The 21,054-nt window shown below is 33.7% G+C and overlaps 1 protein-coding gene across 1 annotated transcript; it reads right to left on the reverse strand.

Annotated features, from left to right (window-relative positions):
* Positions 1-4,894: 4,894 nt before the first annotated feature.
* LOC100370478 (sorbitol dehydrogenase-like) lies at positions 4,895-19,493 on the reverse strand. The gene is made up of 9 exons (XM_002740418.4): positions 19,327-19,493; positions 15,445-15,478; positions 14,247-14,411; positions 12,597-12,756; positions 10,312-10,430; positions 9,875-9,940; positions 8,428-8,603; positions 6,758-6,879; positions 4,895-5,406 (listed from the first exon to the last, which is right to left on the reverse strand). The coding sequence occupies exons 1-9, from the start codon at positions 19,384-19,386 to the stop codon at positions 5,247-5,249; spliced, it is 1,062 nt and encodes a 353-aa protein (XP_002740464.1). The 5' UTR covers positions 19,387-19,493; the 3' UTR covers positions 4,895-5,246.
* Between the last annotated feature and the right edge of the window lie 1,561 nt (positions 19,494-21,054).

Here is a 21,054-nt window from a genome sequence, read left to right on the forward strand (position 1 = left end):
ATACAAGCATGATGTAACTTTATAACATCTTAAGTTGTTTACGAATCATTAAAATTTTACTGGACATAAAAAAAACATTGGTCACAGCAGATTTCGTAAGTATTACTAGAATCAGTGCAGCGACTGCACTATCCATCTGTCAATACAAATGCATTTCAATTGGTATTATTCTTTGTTTAATTCTGATATTAAAATGATCAATCAAATGAGTATAGTCAGTGTACACACATTAGATTGCTTCACTTGTGTTGAGAGATTGTATACGTGGTATATATGAGCAATACATCGTCGACATTTTTAACACAAAAATAGTCATCTAAAAAAAAGTTATGCATAGAAACTGTTATGTCTCATGTTTTATTCTACATTTTTCAAAAGAAAAAAAAACATTGTGGTATTTATTTCAATTTCTCTATAGTACTCTTTTGAATTTTAATTGAATTACCGTAAGTACAATTTAAAGCATGTTATAATTTATCTGCAAGGAAATTAAGATGTCAAAAAATGAAAGTTCGTGTATACCAGCAATAAAAAACACACATCACTGAGACTCTTGAAGTATAATAAATAGAGCATTTCCGGGTTTGCTTAAATCCGACATGCATGGCCGCTGCTGAACCACGTGACCAAATGCCGATATTTTAAACTAAATAATTTAATCTGTACATAAACGCTACATACCAAATACAAATTTAAGAACAATGTGATTAGTGGTTTTTAAAAATAAGATGTGGGAAAATGAATCCCTAGTAATTACAAATCCAGATTAAAACTAAGAAATATATATTCTGCTTTACCACTGGTTGCATTAATAGTATTGAATTGTTCAGACATTTTGTTGTCTGCCGCTTCCCTAAATTTCTCTGACAAATAATCTGGTAGTCCATTGCCAGCACCCATTTTCTCTGCTAGATTAAAGGTCAGTGTTAGATGCACTGGCATCTGCGAAACTAATAAGGTTCGAAGAGTAAAAGGCCTGCATAGAATACATTTGACATATTATTACTTTAAAACTAAATTGAATTACCTTTGGATTGAAATATATGTGCCTAACAATTCCCAATTGTCTATCCATATCTAACAAGCCATGCATGCCACAGTCCCTGTTAGTTATCATATATTTAAGATATATACTCTTATATATAAATCTCTTCCGTGCTGCGTTCAATAACATTAACATATTTAAATGACCTACGGTAATTTGAACACGTTGGCATCATCATCATCATTGGTTAATTATCGCGATTTCACCTGTCAGGTCAAAAAACACCGTTCCAGGTCAAAATGTGGTAGATATTCATTTCTACAGTATAGAGTGTTGATGCGATCGCAATCATTCGTTTACGATGAAATAAGTTGAAATTTATTTGCATTTCATAACAATTCAACGAATTTATTTTTTGCGCGCTATTATAATCATTACTAGGTAATAATCAACAATTGTGAAACGCGGCATGACCGGATTGCGCTACCACAATCATTTGCTACTAAGCAATGCAGTTGGGTTCGTTTTTATTTGAAACTTCTTTTAGAATATACTTTCGTTACCAATAAAATGAAACAAAATAATTGTATTTGGCGCACGAGGTTCGTTAATGTGATTTTTTTTCTAAGAAAGATGCGCGGTCTAGTTTCTAATAAAGCATGAAAAAAATATATAAAATTTTAAATTAACTTCTGCAATAGTTACTTTCGTTTTCGGTGGTCCAACTGCCGGTGTTGAAAATCGGCGTAGGTGGATTTTTCAATGAAAATATAAGCCCTCTAAAAATATTTGATGATCACTTTTTGAAAATTTGAACCCCAAATAAGGTCCTCCCAGGGCGATTTTTTGGATGGGCGAATTTACGGCAGAATCCGGTAGTTGGAACATAAACATGCATGGATCCAGAAGATGATCCTTGATTATGATGATTTTTAAAAAATAAAATGATTGACACCTTGTATCTGATCGTCAAATGAGTACTTGTCTATATTGAGAAATATTGCTCTGGAACAGTATTAATTAAAACAAAATGGCCACCAGTCAGCCATTTGTTATACTCATTTGACATCATGTTATAAATATATTGATGTCAATATATTTATAACATGTCAAATGAGTATAACAAATTTGAACATAATCAGTCAAAGCATATCAGAGATAAGGCTCTAGAAGTGCATTCATATAAACAAAATGGCCATTTTCAATCCGATCTGAAAAATAAATTGACGTGCATCAGGAACCCATAATCTCTAATGTATGTACCAAGTTTTAACAAACTCCATCCATAAACGCCAAGATCCAGTTCTGGAATGCCAGAAATGCTTGATTTTTTGATGCTTTTTTTTAGCACAAAAATGGCTGCAGTTGGCCATTTTAAATCAGATAGTCAAAGCAATTTATCTATGTCATGGTGTATAATGAATATATTAAATTTGATAATAATCAGTCAAAGCTTGGCAGAGATATGGCACAGGAACTGCATTCATTAATGGCCGACAGTCTGAAAAATAAAATGATGTGCATCAAGGTCCCATAATGTCCAATGTATGTACCAAGTTTAAACAAAAATCCATTCATAAATACTTGACTTTGATGATTTTTCAGCACAAAAAATGGCCATCATTCAGACATCTTGATGTGCATATGTATAATATTATGTATGATGTATGTGTGAAGTTTGATTGTGATTGGTCCAGGCATGTCTAAGACATAGGTCCGTCCAGACGCACGCACACACAAACACATACACTGATGTACAAAGGTCAAAACATAAGTCCCCATTTGCTGACTGCGTCCGAATAAAAAAAAACAATCATTGCATTTCAATAAGACTTGGTAAACAAGTGCCTGGGAACAATGCTAATTTGCACGTATTATAAACTTTGTGCATCTCTAATAGCAGACAAATATTAGTTTGCAAAGCTTCTTGTTCTTGAGCATCTATTACCAAGTTTAATTGAAATATTATGATTAGTACTTGAAATATAAACAGTTTAATATCGACTAATTATACAAATTAGGTAATTAAATGCATGGATATTAACCTAAAACCTATCAGGTCTGTGCATTGTTCTATGACATCCAAGTTTCATTGAAATATGGTGATTAGTAATTGAGGTATCAGTAGAAGAGTCGAAAATTTACTAATCATTATGCAAATTAGATAACTAATGTGCATTGATTTTTACCTAAAACTAAACAAATCCGTTTCATCAAAATCCAACGAATGGTTCTTTGGATAACAGTGAAATTAGCTATCATGCATAGTAAGTAATTAATATTCATGGTTTCATCTAAAACCTAATCAAATCCTCTCATTAGCACATTTATGCATCAAGTTTCATCAAAAACCAACATATGGTTTTTGAGATATCAGTGGAAAAAGACTTTTAGAAAGAACTCCAGTGTGTAGAAAGGTATTAGAGGCATGCAGTACAAAATAAGGAACACTGTATTTACTATATATTTACAGTTAGCACATGTGCTTCTATTAGAGCAAATACAGCATTTACAAATATTACTACAAGCAATAATCAGGGTGGTTCCAAGTAGTATGATTTATCAATTATAAACGTTTAATGAAATAATCACCATATATAACTTGATATTTTGATCATATATCTTGTCAGACAACGAAATTATAGCACCAGTTGCATGTCTCATCTACAGCAGTACTTAAGATATTACATTTAAGCATATTATTGAGGTCACACACATTATATAGTCGGGTAATATTAGTCAAATCATATTTACTTCTGCCAAAAACTAATCAGATTTGTGCATTATCCCAGACTATATATGTTTCATTAAATTATGTTGAATGAAGTGACAAATACTTAAATGTGCTATTTAATATGCAAATTGATAATTAATATGCACAGATTTCAACCAAAAACTAATCAGGTGCGAGCATTATCCTAGAGTATCATTAATCATTCTAATAACAATGCCACATAAATTTTAGTAAACAAAATGATTAGAAACATTTTTTCCCTGGTCCAGTTAAATGTAGCCATTATGTACTAATGTAGGCATTTACATGCACAACCATCAACGCCGAATATAGGAATGAATACTGTCAACGCACATGATCTATGCCCTCAACGAACAACTAATGAGTGCCCTCAAGTGGTGAATATTTTTGACTACCGGTACTTTATTTCATTTGTACATGGGCATTAAGAATATTATTACAGGATTAAATATATCTCTGAATGAATACAGTGTGTTCGATATTACACCAACATATTCCCCTAAAAATGTTCCTCAGTTTACAGTAATACAATCTTAAATTTGTAAACATCTAGCTTTTGATCCTAGAGCAATTCTGAAAAACACTCAATTAACGTCAACTCCGTAGCAACCTTTGATTCCTTTAGTCACAAGTACATCATTATATATCTCTATTCTCTAAGTCAAAAATCAAGGAATTAAAAATAAATCCAGAAATTGGATTTAAAGTTGTGATGGATGTTTCAAAGCTAAACTCCATTCCAATTTAGGAAAGTCTAAGAATTCTTGTAAATAGAGTCAAAAGAACATAAACAATACAAAAGTACATAATTCGGTACCATGATTGGATTCAAAATACTGCATTTAGTATTAATTTATCAAACAGACATTCAAAATCGTCTAAAGTTGCAGCCTTTTCTGTTGTTGTAGTGACCATATATTACTATGTTGACATTGTGATAAGTTCTGCAGCATCAGAATTCAATATAATGCCCTTATACATTGAACCCAGTGTCTATATTTCAGTGCACTGATGATATCAGCACCACATATGTCAGGAGATTAAACCAGCATTAAATATCACACTACTGTATATGTAACATTACATATAGAATGAACAAGTTTAATTGTAAACTCAGAAAATGTGTGACAAAACTGTCGAGATGATAATAACTATTAAGTTTGACAGTGATATTTTATTGTATTACCTTGCTAAGTGTTGACACATTGTCTTATTTCTGTTAATTCATAAAATATGTACGAATCCGAAGTGTTGATTTGTACAAGCGATTATACTATCCAAGATAAATTTATTCTGTATTCACCAGCTGTGACCCATTTAGCATTGATGGGTCAAAGAGAACAAGCTCAGAGGAAACTTTGGCAAGCCAAAACCTGAGTAAAAATGCTCAAAAAATAAGTTTTACAATTACTCAATTGACTATATTGGAGATTGAAAATCCTATCAACAAATTTACATAGTGTCCTCAAACTACAGTCATTTTGTTTTAATGAATTTCCTGCAGCGTTATTTATTTGCCACCTTGATCATGACTTTGATGGCTCCCCCTGCACCAGTTCTGGCTGTCTCAAATGCATCTAATGATTTAGCCAGTGTGAACCGATGAGTTACCAGAGGTTTGACATCCACCTTACCAGATGCAATCATTGCTAATGCAGTTGGATAGCTGAAAGGAATAAAAAACATGAACTTTGACCTTCATTAAATTGTACACAAGTCAGTAGTGAGTTTAAGTTGGTGAAAACAAAGTGGACAAAAAATGTCATATTTTTGAGAGTTTTGACAGAACATAAATTTATTTGTTTTTTTGAGGTTTGGGATAACATGCCTATCATAACTAAGTTTTCTAAGTTTTACCTAGACGAGATATCGTCTATTATCATGCGACGATTATGAATATTAGAATAGCAAATTGCTCTGGAGGGCTGTAGACGGGTACCGGTAAGCATGCAAGTTCCCATAGTAATGTACTGAAGTCATGAAGACAGCCTATCAGTTGATAGCACACAATTCTGTGTCGCCTACATTGTTTCCGTAGTCACCAGACCATTCTTAAGTGCACTGGGTAGGGATTATTTCAATGGCATTCTGACAAGCGAAGAGATCAATTTTTGTGCTACCATTCTGTACTGAACTTGCAAATTATGGGGTTTAATTTCAGTTGAATCAAAACATATAAACAAGGCTTAATACATTGAATAAACCTGTCAACAAATTGCTTTCTGATTGGCCTGGCTGCTAGGTTTTATCTTGTAAGTACATGATGTATGACCTTTTAATAATTACAGTTATTACAGTTTTGATTTTGTTTCGACAGTCATATTTCATCAGTCAGTAACCCTAAAGAGCACAAATTGCATGTATTGTTATTTTTTAATTCATCTATAAAACTTCGTCAAAATTACATGTGATAATGTCACATAACACAGCAGGTTTCCTGCAAGAGGAAGCACTGCAATTCAGTGGCGCCACCAAGTGGGGGGGAGATATGGTTCTCCCTACCAGGGTGTGTCGTTTTTGATAATTTAAGTTAAAATGGAGCATTCTATGTTTTTTTTGAAGCCAAAATTACTATCAGACAAGTCACAGTTGAAGACTGTGGCCACATGTGATTCCTGGTCAATCAGAATTTTATGGTTGCCAGAGGATCTGCTCCCCTGTTCCCTTGTTGAAAAAATGGCACTTTTCACCAAAAATGACAAAAATATTCATCAAAATTAGAGAATTGAAGATACCATAACGAAATGAACAAATCCAAGAAAAGTCTACCCATGGTACATATACACCAAGCATCAAATCAATAATAATTGTTAGTAGTTTTCAAGAAGAAGTAGAAAAAGTAAAAAGTTTTTACTGACGACAGATGCCGAACGATGGATGACTACAGACAATCACTCATATGATAAACTCCGCTTGACAAAGTCGATAGCGGTGCTAAAAAGTTAGCAAAAAATGAACCTTTAAAACACAGAATAGTTCGTTACTCTATTACTGAGAAATCAGTGAAGCTAACTCACCAATTTGCATATCTAAAGATTCCTCTGATATCGACCTCTCGCACAGCTGCATTCACTATTGGTAAAGTCACATCTGATGGTCCTAATCCAACAAGAACCAAAACTCCACCAGATCTTGTTGCCTAGAAATATATAAAAGTGTGCATATATATGTATACAGCCAGCTACAACTAGTTCAGACTAGATTGTAACCAGCTATTCAAATGAAAAACAAATAATTTGTAATTTTAAAACTAAGAAAACAAGCCATGCATGGCACAGTCCCTGTTAGTTATCAAATTTAAACTTCTTTGTTAATTCAGGTCCATGACCTGGGTTTGTTTCAGTATCACCACTATAATCACCACATCAAAATGTAGCCCTAACTCCCCTCTACAGTTTCCACTGAGTTTTCATTGATCTTCATTGAACTTTGTGATCCAGTATTTCAGTGATGGCTCTTTATAATTAAATGCAATTTTTACAGTTTAAAGATATAATATACAACAACATTTCTGACCACATTTTTCAAGATTTCAATGTTAATTTTTCATAAGCCCCCTCCCCCCAAAAAAATGTGGTCCATTTCTGTCACTGATTTAGATCAAGGTCATGACGTCACTGAAAACCTTAGCATTACCATCTAACCTAATTATTTATTCTGAGCATGCTCAGTTGTTCTCTCAGTGTTGTTGGGAGAGGGAATTTATGATATAAATCATGAAAAAGATCCACTTAGGATTTTCAGATCTGTAAAAAAACATGCATATTCAACAGTAACTTGTTCATCAACCTGCAATCGATATCTGCTGCAGAATTTCAGAGAAAATGTTTGAGATGTAAAAGAAACAGAACGGATGGAAAGCACACATAAGAAACAAGCTGAATTGTTTGGCTTGCAGGCCATTTTGAATACATCTATGACATGATGCAAAACGAAAATATAAAATTTGAACATAATCAGTCAAAGCATATCAGAGATATGGCTCTAGAAGGGTATTCATTCAAACAAAACGGCCACCAGTCAGCCATTTTGAATCCGATCAGAAAAATAAAATGACGTGCATCAGGAACCCATGATCTTTAATGTATGTGTACCAAGTTTGAACAAAATCCATCCATAAATGCCAAGATCCAGATCTGGAATACCAGAATGCTTGATTTTTGATGATTGTTTTAGCACAAAGACGGCTGCCATTTGGCCATTTTGAATCAGATAATCAAACCAATATATCTATGTCATGATGTATAAAGAATATAAAAAATTTGAACATAATCAGTCAAAGCATGGCAGAGATATGGTACTAGAACTGCATTTATTGAAACAAAATGGCCGCCAGTAGGCCATTTTAAATTGGATCTGAAAAATAAAATGATGTGCATCAAGGTCCCATAATGTCCAACATATGTACCAAGTTTAAACAAAATCCATCCATAAATGCTTGATTTTGATTATTTTTTGTGTATGATGTACAGTTGTATGTGTGAAGTTTGATTGTGATTGGTTCAGGCGCATATCTAAGATACAGGTCCGGACGGCACGTACACACACACACAGACACACGATCATACAAAATTCGAAACATAAGTCCCCGTTTTCGGACTGTGTCCAAATGGAGACTAAAAATCTTTGCATGAAATATTTAATAAAAATGTTTAAATTACCAGTATCACCAAAAAATGCCACTTACATAAATCCCAGTCTGAATACTAGATGGTGCACCACTACATTCAATTGAGATATCTGGCATACAACCTAGTGTACTTTCTATTTTCTTTGCCATTTCACGTCCATCTTTGCTGTCTGCTAACACTGTAAAATCAGCTCCTATCTGCTTGGCTACATCCAGTCTGCCCTGGTCTATATCTGAAAATATTTTAAATATCTGTAATGGTAAACAAACAACGTATATGGAATTCACTTGAAAAATTGTTAATATTTCAACTACAGTTCAAGTGTCAAGAAATCAAAGAACATAATATTACACTGTATCTTAATTAAATACATATACATGTACCTGGGTTTTCACTATGAATCAAAGAAAGCTTAGAAAGAACTTCCAAGAGCTGAAGATATTAGAGGCATGAAGTACAAATAAGGAATACTGTATTTACTATATATTAACAGTTAGCAAATGTGCTTCTATCAGAGCAAATACACCATTTAGAAAAATCTAACTGCAAGCAATGATCAGGGTGGTTCCAAGTAGCTATGGTTTAACAATAAACATTTAATGCAATAATATAATATATGACTTGATTTTTTGGTCATATATCTTATCAGAAAACACCAGTTGCATGTTCCTATCTGCAACAGTAAGATATTACAGTTATGCCTAATTATTATAGATGTCACAAAAGCTAACCAGGTTTTATTTCAGAGCATTTATGTTCCATTTTTTTTTTAAATCTTATAAATGGTACTTCAAGTGGAAATGCTTAAAATTTGTTAATTAATATGCAAATTAGGTCATTAATATGCATAGATTTCAACCAACAACTAAGTAGGTCTGCACATTATCCTAGATCATCAAGTTTTATTGAAATATGTTGAATGGTTCTTTAGAAAAGAGTGAAAGACTTCAAATTGACTACCGGGTAATATGCAAAGTAGGTAATTTATATGCATGGCTTTAAACAAAAAACCAATCATGTCTATGCATTATTGAAGAGCATCTATGTACCAAGTTTAATTGAAATATGTGTAAGTACTTGATTGTACTTGAAAAGCATATTTACATATTAGGGTATTAATATGCATGGATTTCAAAAAAACAATCAGGTCTTTGCATTATTTGGAAGCATCTGTGTATCAAGATTCATTAAAATCAGTTGAATGGTTCTTGAGAAAAAATTTAAAAGGCTTAAAATTGGCTATCTAATATAACATAAGTGTGACTTTGTAGTATTCACATGTGTAATTTAACAAACTATAAAAAACTTTGGCTACCTAAATATATTTAAGTCAATAGTATGTAATTAAAAGAATTATCACTGAAAATTCAAACTGCCATTAACAATAATAAAAGAAATGTTTGACACCTAGTGGGTGTAAAAAAACATTTGTTAATGCACAACCTGACAACATACAATATTACATAAGCTAAATTCAGTCTATATATATATATGTATGCCTACCTGTGATAATGACTTTAGCTGCACCCATGGCTTTCGCTGTCAGTAGATTCACCAGACCAATAGGACCTAATACATAATATGTAATTGTTATCAACAAATGTGTGGTGACATGCAGCTAATGATGAACTTTTTTATTGACTATCAGGAAATATTTTTGCATACTTACTCGCAATTAATTGGTAGAGTTATAAGATGGGTAAGTAATGATACTAATTACAATATGCCAAAATATTTTGGCAAAAAAAACAAAGCAAGCCAAACAATTCATCTTGCTATAGCAGCTTGTAGCATCGTTAATTGAAGGAATGTTTTTCTTATCCTTTTCCCTATTGAAAACTGTACATGTATGGCAATGTCAGTAAAGCCAAGGCTATATCTCCTACATCTAATGTTCTCACTAATATCAGACTAATTTACACTTCAATTTGTGAACTCACCAGCGCCACACACAAGTACTTTACTCCCCAGGGTGACCCCAGCACGTCTGCATGCATGAACACCAACAGACAGCGGCTCTAAAAGAGCACCTTCCTCGAAACTCACATGATCAGGAAGTCTGTTATAAAAAAAAAAAAACACTGATGCATTACAGATTTGACCAATCAATTATCATGAAAACAACTATAATATGATTCTTTAGAGAATTATTTATTGAATTTCAGAGAGATATACACATGTATGTATACACAGAATACATAGAATAAAGCATGAACGTTTTTTATATAAAATATTTATGTGATATAAATTTAAAACGTGTCATTTGCGTAAACCAAGGGTGCTATTAAAGTGAACATTTTTCATATGTGCTACAATGTCTGTTGGGCTTGTGTCAATTGTGGCTGATGTCTAGCTCAGACATGCCTACTGTATGAAGTTATTAGAAATTAAAAAGCGCTGCCACTGAAATGAGACATTGTGGTAAATATATTCATGCATACACAACTGAGACCCAGATCCAGGAACTGAAAAAATGCTTGAATTTGATAAATTAAAATGACTGTCATTTGACAATCTTGAATCGGATCAACAACTGTACATATGGGCATATGCGTGACATAATGCACGATGCATTAATAAAGTTTGATCATGATTGATAAGGGCATGTTGAAGAAGTAATTCTGCAACCGCATTTTGAGTAAATGTGCAAGTGTATACTAAGATGCATGATGTATGTGTACAAATGCAGAGGTCAAAAACTAAGCCAGCAGCATGTACTGTGTATTTGGTCGCAGCTAGGAAATGAAGATAAAACCAGAGACAAGATCGTCAAGCCTACAGCGTTTGAAATTTGTACTGAAAGTGTTAAAAAAACAAGTGTTTTTAATAGTTAGAATAGTCAAAATGCACAATAGCGAAATCGGTCATCAGGGAATAACATAAATAAAAACTGGTATGACCATCTCCGCCAGTCAAGAAACATTTCACCCCTCCAAACTAACCATTGGCAGATTGAACTACTACAGTGTTTATTTAGTAGGCGCCCTCAACAACAAAGAGGGGAGATGCGACAAAAATAAACAGCTAATCTTCTATCTTGTATCAAGATACAGTAGAGTGTTTTTTTTTTTAAATGGCGACACAAGCAGAACATGCAGTTTTTCAAGATAAAAAACCTCACTGATCACCAAAACCATGCAATTGAGGCATTACTAGCTGTTGCAACAAAGACAGGGAATGGCAAATCACAAAAATTGTGTAACAGTTCAACTCTTGAATGATCAGTCGAGTAGTGTTTCTGAGATTTTCTTTCAGAGTTGACAGTTTCATTACTTTGTTAAAACATGGTCGACATAAACAGTCTGCAATAAAAAATTGCAGAAAACTGGGTGAAAAAATGCAGCGCTGTTTTTCTGGGTTTGGCAAACGGTAGCTATTTTTTTAATAGTTATTGAGAACAAGTATTATTTACTATATATCTTACTTTTTTCATTGAGCCTTCTCATCAAAATTTTAGGGAAACCCTGCTATAGGGTGGGGCAAACAATATTATAGAAGTAGAACATAAAACAAATTTTTGTATTCTTGGTGCAGATCTAGACACACACCACTGTACTATGTATTTTCATGAGCTCTACGCAAGCTGTTGTGAAATGCCGTCAAAAAAACCTGTGAAAATAGCTCAACAAATAAAACTCAACTTTAGGGTAATATATGTATTCTAACAGCACCCCCAGTAGTCAGTTGCGGCTAATAATTGTCCAATCAGTTTGCATGTTACAAATCCCCCTTTGCTGTTTCATTTTATACATAATGGCGGCGCCCTTGAATCGTGATATTTGTGATGATAAAATTGCGAAAGTTTTCGATGTTGGTGTCCTCAAGCCTCATCAGGTACAGGCAATCGATGCAGTTTTGTGCGGGAAGGATGTGTTCATAGCGACAAAAACAGGAAGTGGAATTTTGTTTTATAATTTGGTACGTCCAAGCTGATTGGGCGCTTTGTTTCGAGGTGCGCCCAATCAGATCTTTCTGCTTAAGATACGCAATTAGCCCATGCGATCCCGCACGGTATCGTGTAGAGGCCTAAAGGTCGAAGACACGAGACTGTGCGATTCGGACGATGGGTAGTCATAAGCAACCAAAGTTTTTGGAGAGTTTTCAACCAAATATTTTCACCAACTGTGGTGGTTGCCAGGCAGTAAAAATGCCTTTATGTTCGCACCTGAGAGCAACACAAATTTTGTCTTTAATTCTAAGAATAATTAAAAATATTTGAACATACTTGTAACAAAAATCTGCTGCATGGCAATAATAGTTTGCCAGAGACCCATGCACTGGGGGTGTGGCACAAAACACCATATCAAGACATAGGTTGTATCTTCCTCCTTTGCAGTAATCACATTGTCTACATGGTACACCTGGTTCAATGGCCACTCTGTCACCTATAAAACATACCATATTTGCTCCATCAGAAACTCATCTCAACTTACATTTATCATGAGCAAACATTTTTGACCACACACAAACACTCAACTTGAAATGTTATCCAGCATGCTTGTTTCAGGCGCTAGTTGACCTTATAGGTCAAGCTGGTGGTTAAAGGGCAGTGGTCGTCACGCTGCACATGTGCAACTTTGTGTTGATAAACATTGATTTTCCCACAATCCAATGTGCTCTTCTAATGGAAATCAAAAGTATGAGGTTTGACCTAGGTGCGACTTGCACTAATTACCCCTGGTGACTTCGTTGATACCTTCCTATCACCTAAAAATACTCCATTAAAGCTTTGTAACGTCTCAGTTTGTACTTGTTGGTCTGCGCTACAGTCAAAGTCGTCATCTTTGTTTATACGAGTCCCATACATCTTGCGCAAACATGGCGCGACGACTACTGTTCTTTAATCAATTAGAGAGTGCTAGATAGGGCCAGCAGAACGTATTTTGCATAGAGTTGGATCGATGATGCAACACAACATAGAAGTCATTTTTAAGTGTTGGAGTGAATCCTTTAGCATTAATTTGGGTGAAAAATGGCATGATTTGTTTAAAATGAACAGAAAATTGGAATGTTCTGGAAATCATTGATGAAGTATTACATTTCACAGTAATAACAACTCTTTGGCAAACAAAGTTTACCGATACACAGGAGTCACAATTTTCCCATGATTTTTTGAATAGGCATCAGTGACTACAAACAGCTTTAAATGAACTCTAGCATAGGCCACGGAAATAATTAAAATGTTCTAAAAAATATTAATTAATATTTTGATCTGCACTAGATGTTTTCACTGACTCATAATAAATTTGTTGCAATCAAAAGATCGCTCACCTGCTGAAACTTTGCCCATGCAATGGACCATACTGGAATTTCTAAGATAAGGGTACAGGTACTCAACTTAATGATGCAATAAAGATAGTTTGTCAATTAAATATGCATGAATTTCTAGTGCATTGGAAATGGCAGATATTGTCAGTCTCTCACATACTACATACAAAATGTGCTAATCAATATGCAAATTAGGTTATTAATATGCTTAGTTTTAACCAAAAACTAATCCAGTCTGTGAATAGTCATGGAGCATCTATGTACCAAGTTGAAATGTTAAGATTAGTACTTGAAACATCAGCAGAAAACCTGAACATTTACTAATTATACAAAATAGGTAATTAATATGCATGAATAATCACTCATTTGCATTAGGATTTCTAGACACTAGAATGTAGAAGCGTCCATGCCTGCAAGGGTGCCTAAGCCACACGACCAAGGGCAGCAAAGGCCATGATGTGAGGGCGCACTGCCCATAGTGTTACGAGGCAGGGCAATAACTGTGCAAGGTATATGACATATTCAGTTTAGGCAAGATTCTCATCACATATCTCAGTACTTGTACATCAACATTTTATGAAGTCTTTGTAATACAAATAGAACATACCAACTTTAAGAGTACTGACCCCTTTACCAAGGGCTGCCACTACTCCACTTGATTCATGTCCCAATATCATTGGTGCTTTCACGATAAAATCTCCAATTTCTCCATGAGTCCAGTAGTGAACATCTGAACCGCAAATCCCCACTGAGTCAATAGCAAGTAGAACCTCTGTAGTCATAGAAAAATGAAATAAACTAATGAACACGTTAGATTTACATCTTGTTTACTTTCTATAGCATCATTCACGGGTGATTCCATTCGCAAATGTTAATACTCTCATTTTGTGCACATTGTTTGCAAATTTAAATATTACAGATTCAAATAACTCAATACTTTGCAAGAATTCAGAAATTGTTAACAAGCAGCCTCTCGGCTGAGATAGCTCCGCTGTTAGCAATGCACATTTCAATTAAAAAACAGAAGATATCATTAGAAAATGAACAATATGTATAGTATCAAAACAATCAGACTTGCGGTTTTCAACAAGAAGTGAAAAATATCACTTTTTACCAAAAGTTACAAAAATATTCATCAAAATTAGAGAATTGAAGATATCATCATGAAATGAACAAATCTAAGAGAGGTCTACCCAAGGTACATATACACCAAGTATCAAAGCATTCAGGCTTGTAGTTTTCAAGAAGAAGTCGAAAAAGTAAAACATTGACATGGACGACGACGGATGACGACGACGGACAATCACTCATATGATAAGCTCCGCTCGACAAAGTCGACAGCAGAGCTAAAAATTCATTAGTTTTATGAACTCTTTGGCAAATCAAATAGTTTGGTGTTTGATGCCCGCATCCAATATTTACATATTCCACAATAATGATGAGTGCATGTTCCCAAGTATGCACACTGTGTTCTTCACCAACAGGTTTTGGCGTCTACTATTCACGCTTGCTCTCTTTTTAGTGGTCAGTTCCACGATAAAAAGATCATTCATACATGTAGATAATATTAAAGATAACATGTGGTATTGCTCAAAGCAATATAGACATTTTTTTACCGCTACATATTACACATTATCTGCAGTATTACCCTCAAATAACCTCTAATTGTTCATTGTCAGTAAAATTTTGAACTTGTTCATGAGGTTTTAAATTCATAAATTGATTCAGAAATGTGGCTATGAGAAAGTTAACTTGTGTTTTATGCTGATTTAATATCTGTGTAAAACAATAAACAATGTACATACCATTTTCACCAGGTGAAGGTTTTTCCACTTCTACCTACAACAGAGCAGAATACAGTACTATATTTTTACTTTTTTAGTTTAAAAGCATGTGCATGAATTCATATGTTATAATAATATGCATAGGTTCATGGGTCTCTGCTCAAAGTAAGACAAAACTAAATGATCCAGCATATAGTAAAATTGTCGCTCGGAATTTATATTCGCTATTTTTGTTGAAGGAATGATTCAGTGAAAATAAAACCCTGTGAATATAGCTTTTTTCCTATATTTTACATTCAACTGGTCAGATATCAGATAGCCAGGATTATTTTATACAGCTTAGATGTACCGTTAATTGCTCTCAATTAACCGAGAATCCTTCATTACATATTTTGCCAATATTTTTGTACAACAAATTGCGAATGAGTGATCTATAATAATATTTTTGTTATGATTTATTGATTTTCTTAAACCATAAATCATGTTTTCATTCTAAATAAAATCAAAGAAAATTTAGAAAGAACTTCTGTGTGCTGAAGGTATTGAAGACATGAAGTTAGCACATGTGCTTCTATTAGAGAAAATACAGCACTTAAAAATATAACAGCAAGCAATAATCTGGGAGGTTCCAAGTAGCTATGGTTAAACAATTATATATATTTAATGAAATAATGACTTGTTATTTTGGTCATATATCTTGTCAGACAAAACTATAGCACCAGTTGCATGTCCCTATCAGCAACTATTTTACAGTACTTATATCACGTCTAATCAGGTTTATGTGTTATCCCAGGGCATCTATTGTACCAGGTTTCATCAAAATTTTTTGAATGGTATTTTAGAAAGAATTGAAAATGACCAAAATGTGCCAATCAATATGCAAATTAGGTTATTAATATGCTTGGTTTTAACCAAAAACTAATCCGGTCTGTGAATAGTCATGGAGCATCTATGTACCAAGTTGAAATGTAAAGATTAGTACTTGAAACATCAGCAGAAAAGCTTAACATTTATTAATTATACAAAATAGGTAATTAATATGCATGAATAATAATCTAAAATTATCATATCTGTGCACTGTCCTATGACATCTGTATACCAAGTTTCATTGTAATGAGATGATTAGTACATACTTGAGATATCAGTAAAAAAGTCAAACATTGACAAATCATTATGCAAATTAAGTAATTAATAAACACTGATTTTAACCAAAACCTAATCAAATCTGCGTATTAGCCCAGAGCATCTATGCATCAAGTTTCATCAAAAACCAACATATGGTTCTTGAGATATCAGTGGAACAGGCAGACACACACACACACACAAGAGAAAACAATTATTATGAATAAATTATGCAAATTATATGTTAATTAATATACAAAATGGCTGCCATCCTTGACCAAAATCCCGGGGAGAACGCTGCTGCAGAAGTGGAAAAATCATTTTTACTGAAACTAAAACTAGAGAATTAAAGGTGATAAAGGTACACCCAACATACCAGATTACAGTATACATTTCAGCACCATAATTTTTCCAACACTGCAGTGTATGCCTGTTTTCAACCATCTTTTGTATCAATTTTGATAATTTTTAACCAAATCAATATACAACGCAACTTGGAACAAATCTTGATAAACATGTGGGTTTTATTTCGAGAAAGTTGACAAAAGTTGACTGAGTCCTATTAATAAATACAATGCCAGTGCTTAAATGAAGTCCATTAGTGCTAAAGATGCAATGCACCTGTTGACATTGGAATCTACATAATAATGTAGTATTCCAAGGGATTTTGATGATTTATACACAGTCAGTAATGTATACCCACTCTGAAAAGTTAAGTATTTGAATGAATATCCCATCTGTTTCTGGTCTGTCAAGTAAACTCTATTTAAAATTTGAAAATAAGGAGTAAAATTTGACTAATATCAGATGGTATATGTATTTTCACAACAAGGTACAGGTGAACTGAACTTGGGCAAAATTTTCTTCCCATGAATGATGCGACCATGTTTGACAGCTACCCTTGAAGCCTTGGTGCGATTGACATTTGAAGAATGGTGACAGAACTTGATTACTAACTTAGAATACATAATGGGCAAAGGCGACATGCTGATACCAGCAAGTGTTCACCCACTGACACGATCATGAACCCCCAGTATCATAGTTCATTGGTGGTATCCAACAAGAGGAAAATCAAATGTCAACAAGAACTGTAAACAATCGCAATTTGAACTACAGAACCACAGCTACTGGTTCACCAGGGGTTGTCCATGGGTTTTGGTAAATTCACAAATCAATAATCAGCAAAATACGAACCCCCAAAACCCAGACAATATGTGGATTATAATAGTAATAATAATTAATTAAACCTTCTCTGACAACACCATGAATCAAGGTTGTGAATAGGTTAGGGTAATTCACAAATCACTAAGCAACGAATCAATGAGTTATCAATAAAAGATGCAGCAGTATTTAATAAACAAATAAATAGTTAATGGTTAAGGAGAGAGGTACACAGATGCCAATCAATTTTTATTTTCACAACACAAATCGTATTTATGAAACAAAAGTTTAATTCACAAAACTTTAACTTCTCACAACATAAATTTATTTTACGAAAAAAATGTACTTAGTTTAATAATTCCTCAAAAACTTAATTCCTCGAAACAGAAATACAATTTACAAAATAAAACTTTACACAGCAAAACTTGAATTAACAAAACAAAAAAATTAAATTTATACAACAGAACTTAATTTCTCTCATTTACAAAACAAAATTCTAATTTATGAAATTTTAAATTCTTGTAAAAAAAAATATATTTTAATACCACAAAAAAAAAACATGAAATCCCACATCGGAAATTTTATGAAAATAATTCTAACTTCACCCAACCAAACCTTAATTTACCACAGCACAACTTTCGATTTCAAGTTTCGTACTATTTTCAGATATTTCATTCAAAAAAATAAACAATCACTTTATATGAAGTGTCATGTTGGAAAGAACCGAATCACCTAAGTCAAATTCATTGGCTAATCTAGAAATTTCACACACCTATTTTTTAGTGTAGTTACCGGTAATTTGATAGAAAAGTGCTCGAAATCTTGCAAATATCTGACCTGCATTTAACAATTTGTCACTCGCTGTTACTAATTCATGTGTCGTACTTATCGGTGCATGACCACCCTGATTGTGACTGAGTAATTAAATACTGTATAAAAAAAAAATGAGCTCGATAGTACAGACTTGACTGCTAGAAATTTATTTTTTCAATTCATTAACCATAGGAATGACATTGAACAAGATTAATGAAAATAAATTTAGAACTTACAGAAAATTCAAAAAGCTATTTAAACTGGAAAATTACTTAATTTCAACTAAACAACTATTATTTAAATATAAAATCAGGTGACAAACAAGGTGAAGTCCACACCAAAAAAAAAAAAAGAAGGAATTTGCATATTAAATTAATACCAATACAAGACAGCAACACATTTCGTAGATGCATTTTTAGTGTTTACTCCATTTTTTGTTTCTTCATAAAATTGTATTTTGTTTTTGTATTTTTTTTTTTGATATTCAACCATTCAATTCCTCATAGGAAATTGTATGTGTTTTCAATAATCTTATGGGCAATGTTATCGCAGCAGATCATATAAGCCAGAGTTGGTCAGTGGGCGGCATTTGTTATCGCACACTCGCGTAGTAATCCGTTTGACCTCAAGCAGTGCGCATCAATTTGCTGTGCTTTTACCTCATCTGGTATAGCAGGGTCCATAGCTAGGACACAATTAAGGGCCTTCACAAATGAAATACAATTTTAAAAGCCCGGAATACAATCACCAAGTCAAGGATTTATGTAATTATCTTTCATACAATTATCATTTTCATTGCAAACTTACCACTTCAAGGTCCCCCTTTTTACGAAGAAGGGCAGCTAGGTTTTTGCTTTCTCCTGCCATTGTTCAATTGAGATTCCAGTTTGAAGCGAATGGGGTAACTTACGACGAAACGAACTGAACTGTAGCACTCAAACAGCTGGCATGACCTCGTCAACAGTGTTCAATATATCTCGTGTCACCGCGCATGCTCAATTCGAATTTACCTTAAGCCAGGGACGAATCTGTGCGTTCAGTAAAGTCCAGAACGGCCGTCAACAGGCCCCTTTATACTTTTGTCGTTATCCGATATGAGGGCTTTTTAATTCCTGGTGATGCGTTCTCGGGATTTTTAATTCATTGTGATTCGTTCTCAGCTAATTTCTCGTTCTACGTTTTATTAGGTGTAATGAATTCCAGGTGATACGTTCTCGCAACTTTTAATTTCGCGTTATGCGTTCTTTGACTTTATTCCCGTTCTCTGTATTGTACGCTAAATTGCGCCACCAATAGTTTAAAATCGGTTCACCTGAGTGTTTTTGTATACACTCGTGTAATTGTAGTATGAGAGTTCTTCCCATTGGTCAATTCTTCGAAGTGTATGGTGATCTTTTACCAATCAAATCTACTGTTCTATAATGATTACAGTAAGTCTCAGAAGTATTGGGGCAGCCAATTTGCAAACTCGCTAGCAAATTGGCTAAATGCTTGGGTTTTGACTAAACAGTTGGCTTTCGAATTTCGCTGGCGTCGTCTTGTTATTATATGAGTGGTAGGCGAATGTACCGGCGACTGACTAACTATGCCGACCCTACTTTAAGTTATTTTTATTATCCAAGAAACGTTCCGAGCGCCTGTGGTTTGCTGGTGTGTCTAGGAAATACTTGAGGTTTCATGTACGTCTTTTAACGCTAACACGCTTTATTACACGATGAATTATAGTTTTCTTCTAAATTGTCCTATTGTTTATTGATTCCTTATTTCGTCATAGTTTTCTAATGGAATATTAAAGGGTTCGCCACTTTTAATAATGTATAGTAGACAAGGAAAAAATGTCAAAGCGTTTTTCTCCTGTTGTACAGCAACGTATATTATTAGAATTAATTTTGAATTATTCATTTGAGAACAATTCTTATAATGTGCAAATTATTTTCATACATGAACCCCCTTCCTCTCATATTTACTGATTTCTATTCTTTTCTAGATCACGAGTTAACGTCATTATTTGGCTATATATGCAATGTACAAACCTGATTAGTTTTAGGTTAAAATCGGTTGATATTAATTCCCTGATTAGCATAATATAGTATATTGTTTTGGGTTCTAATCTCATTTAAATGAAACTTGCTACATGGATGGTCTGTTACATTGCACAGACCTTATTGGTTTTACACGAAAATCTGCTCATATTAATTATCTCATTTGCATAATTAGTTTTAAGCTTTTCCATTAATATCTCAAGTACTAGTGATTGTGAATTAATTTTTAATCTGTCTCTATTACTCAGCACACGAGAGTTCTTTCTAAGCTTTCTTTGATATTATTTTTATTTGAAAAACTATTTTTCGTCATCTTTACTTAATTTAGTTGTTTATTTTGTATCAGTATGCCAGATCATTTGGGAACACAATTAAAGAAAGTTTGAAAAGATCATGTAATTGGTCAGTCTATTACTTCACCAATCCCTCATCGTTTTATCCACCAGCCACAAACCAAGTTTCATTTTGAGACACCCAAAGCTCCAACCATTAC

The sequence above is a fragment of the Saccoglossus kowalevskii genome, chromosome 13 (genome assembly GCF_978046115.1).
Source record: "Saccoglossus kowalevskii chromosome 13, keSacKowa6.1, whole genome shotgun sequence".
NCBI classification, from domain to species: Eukaryota; Metazoa; Hemichordata; class Enteropneusta; family Harrimaniidae; genus Saccoglossus; species Saccoglossus kowalevskii.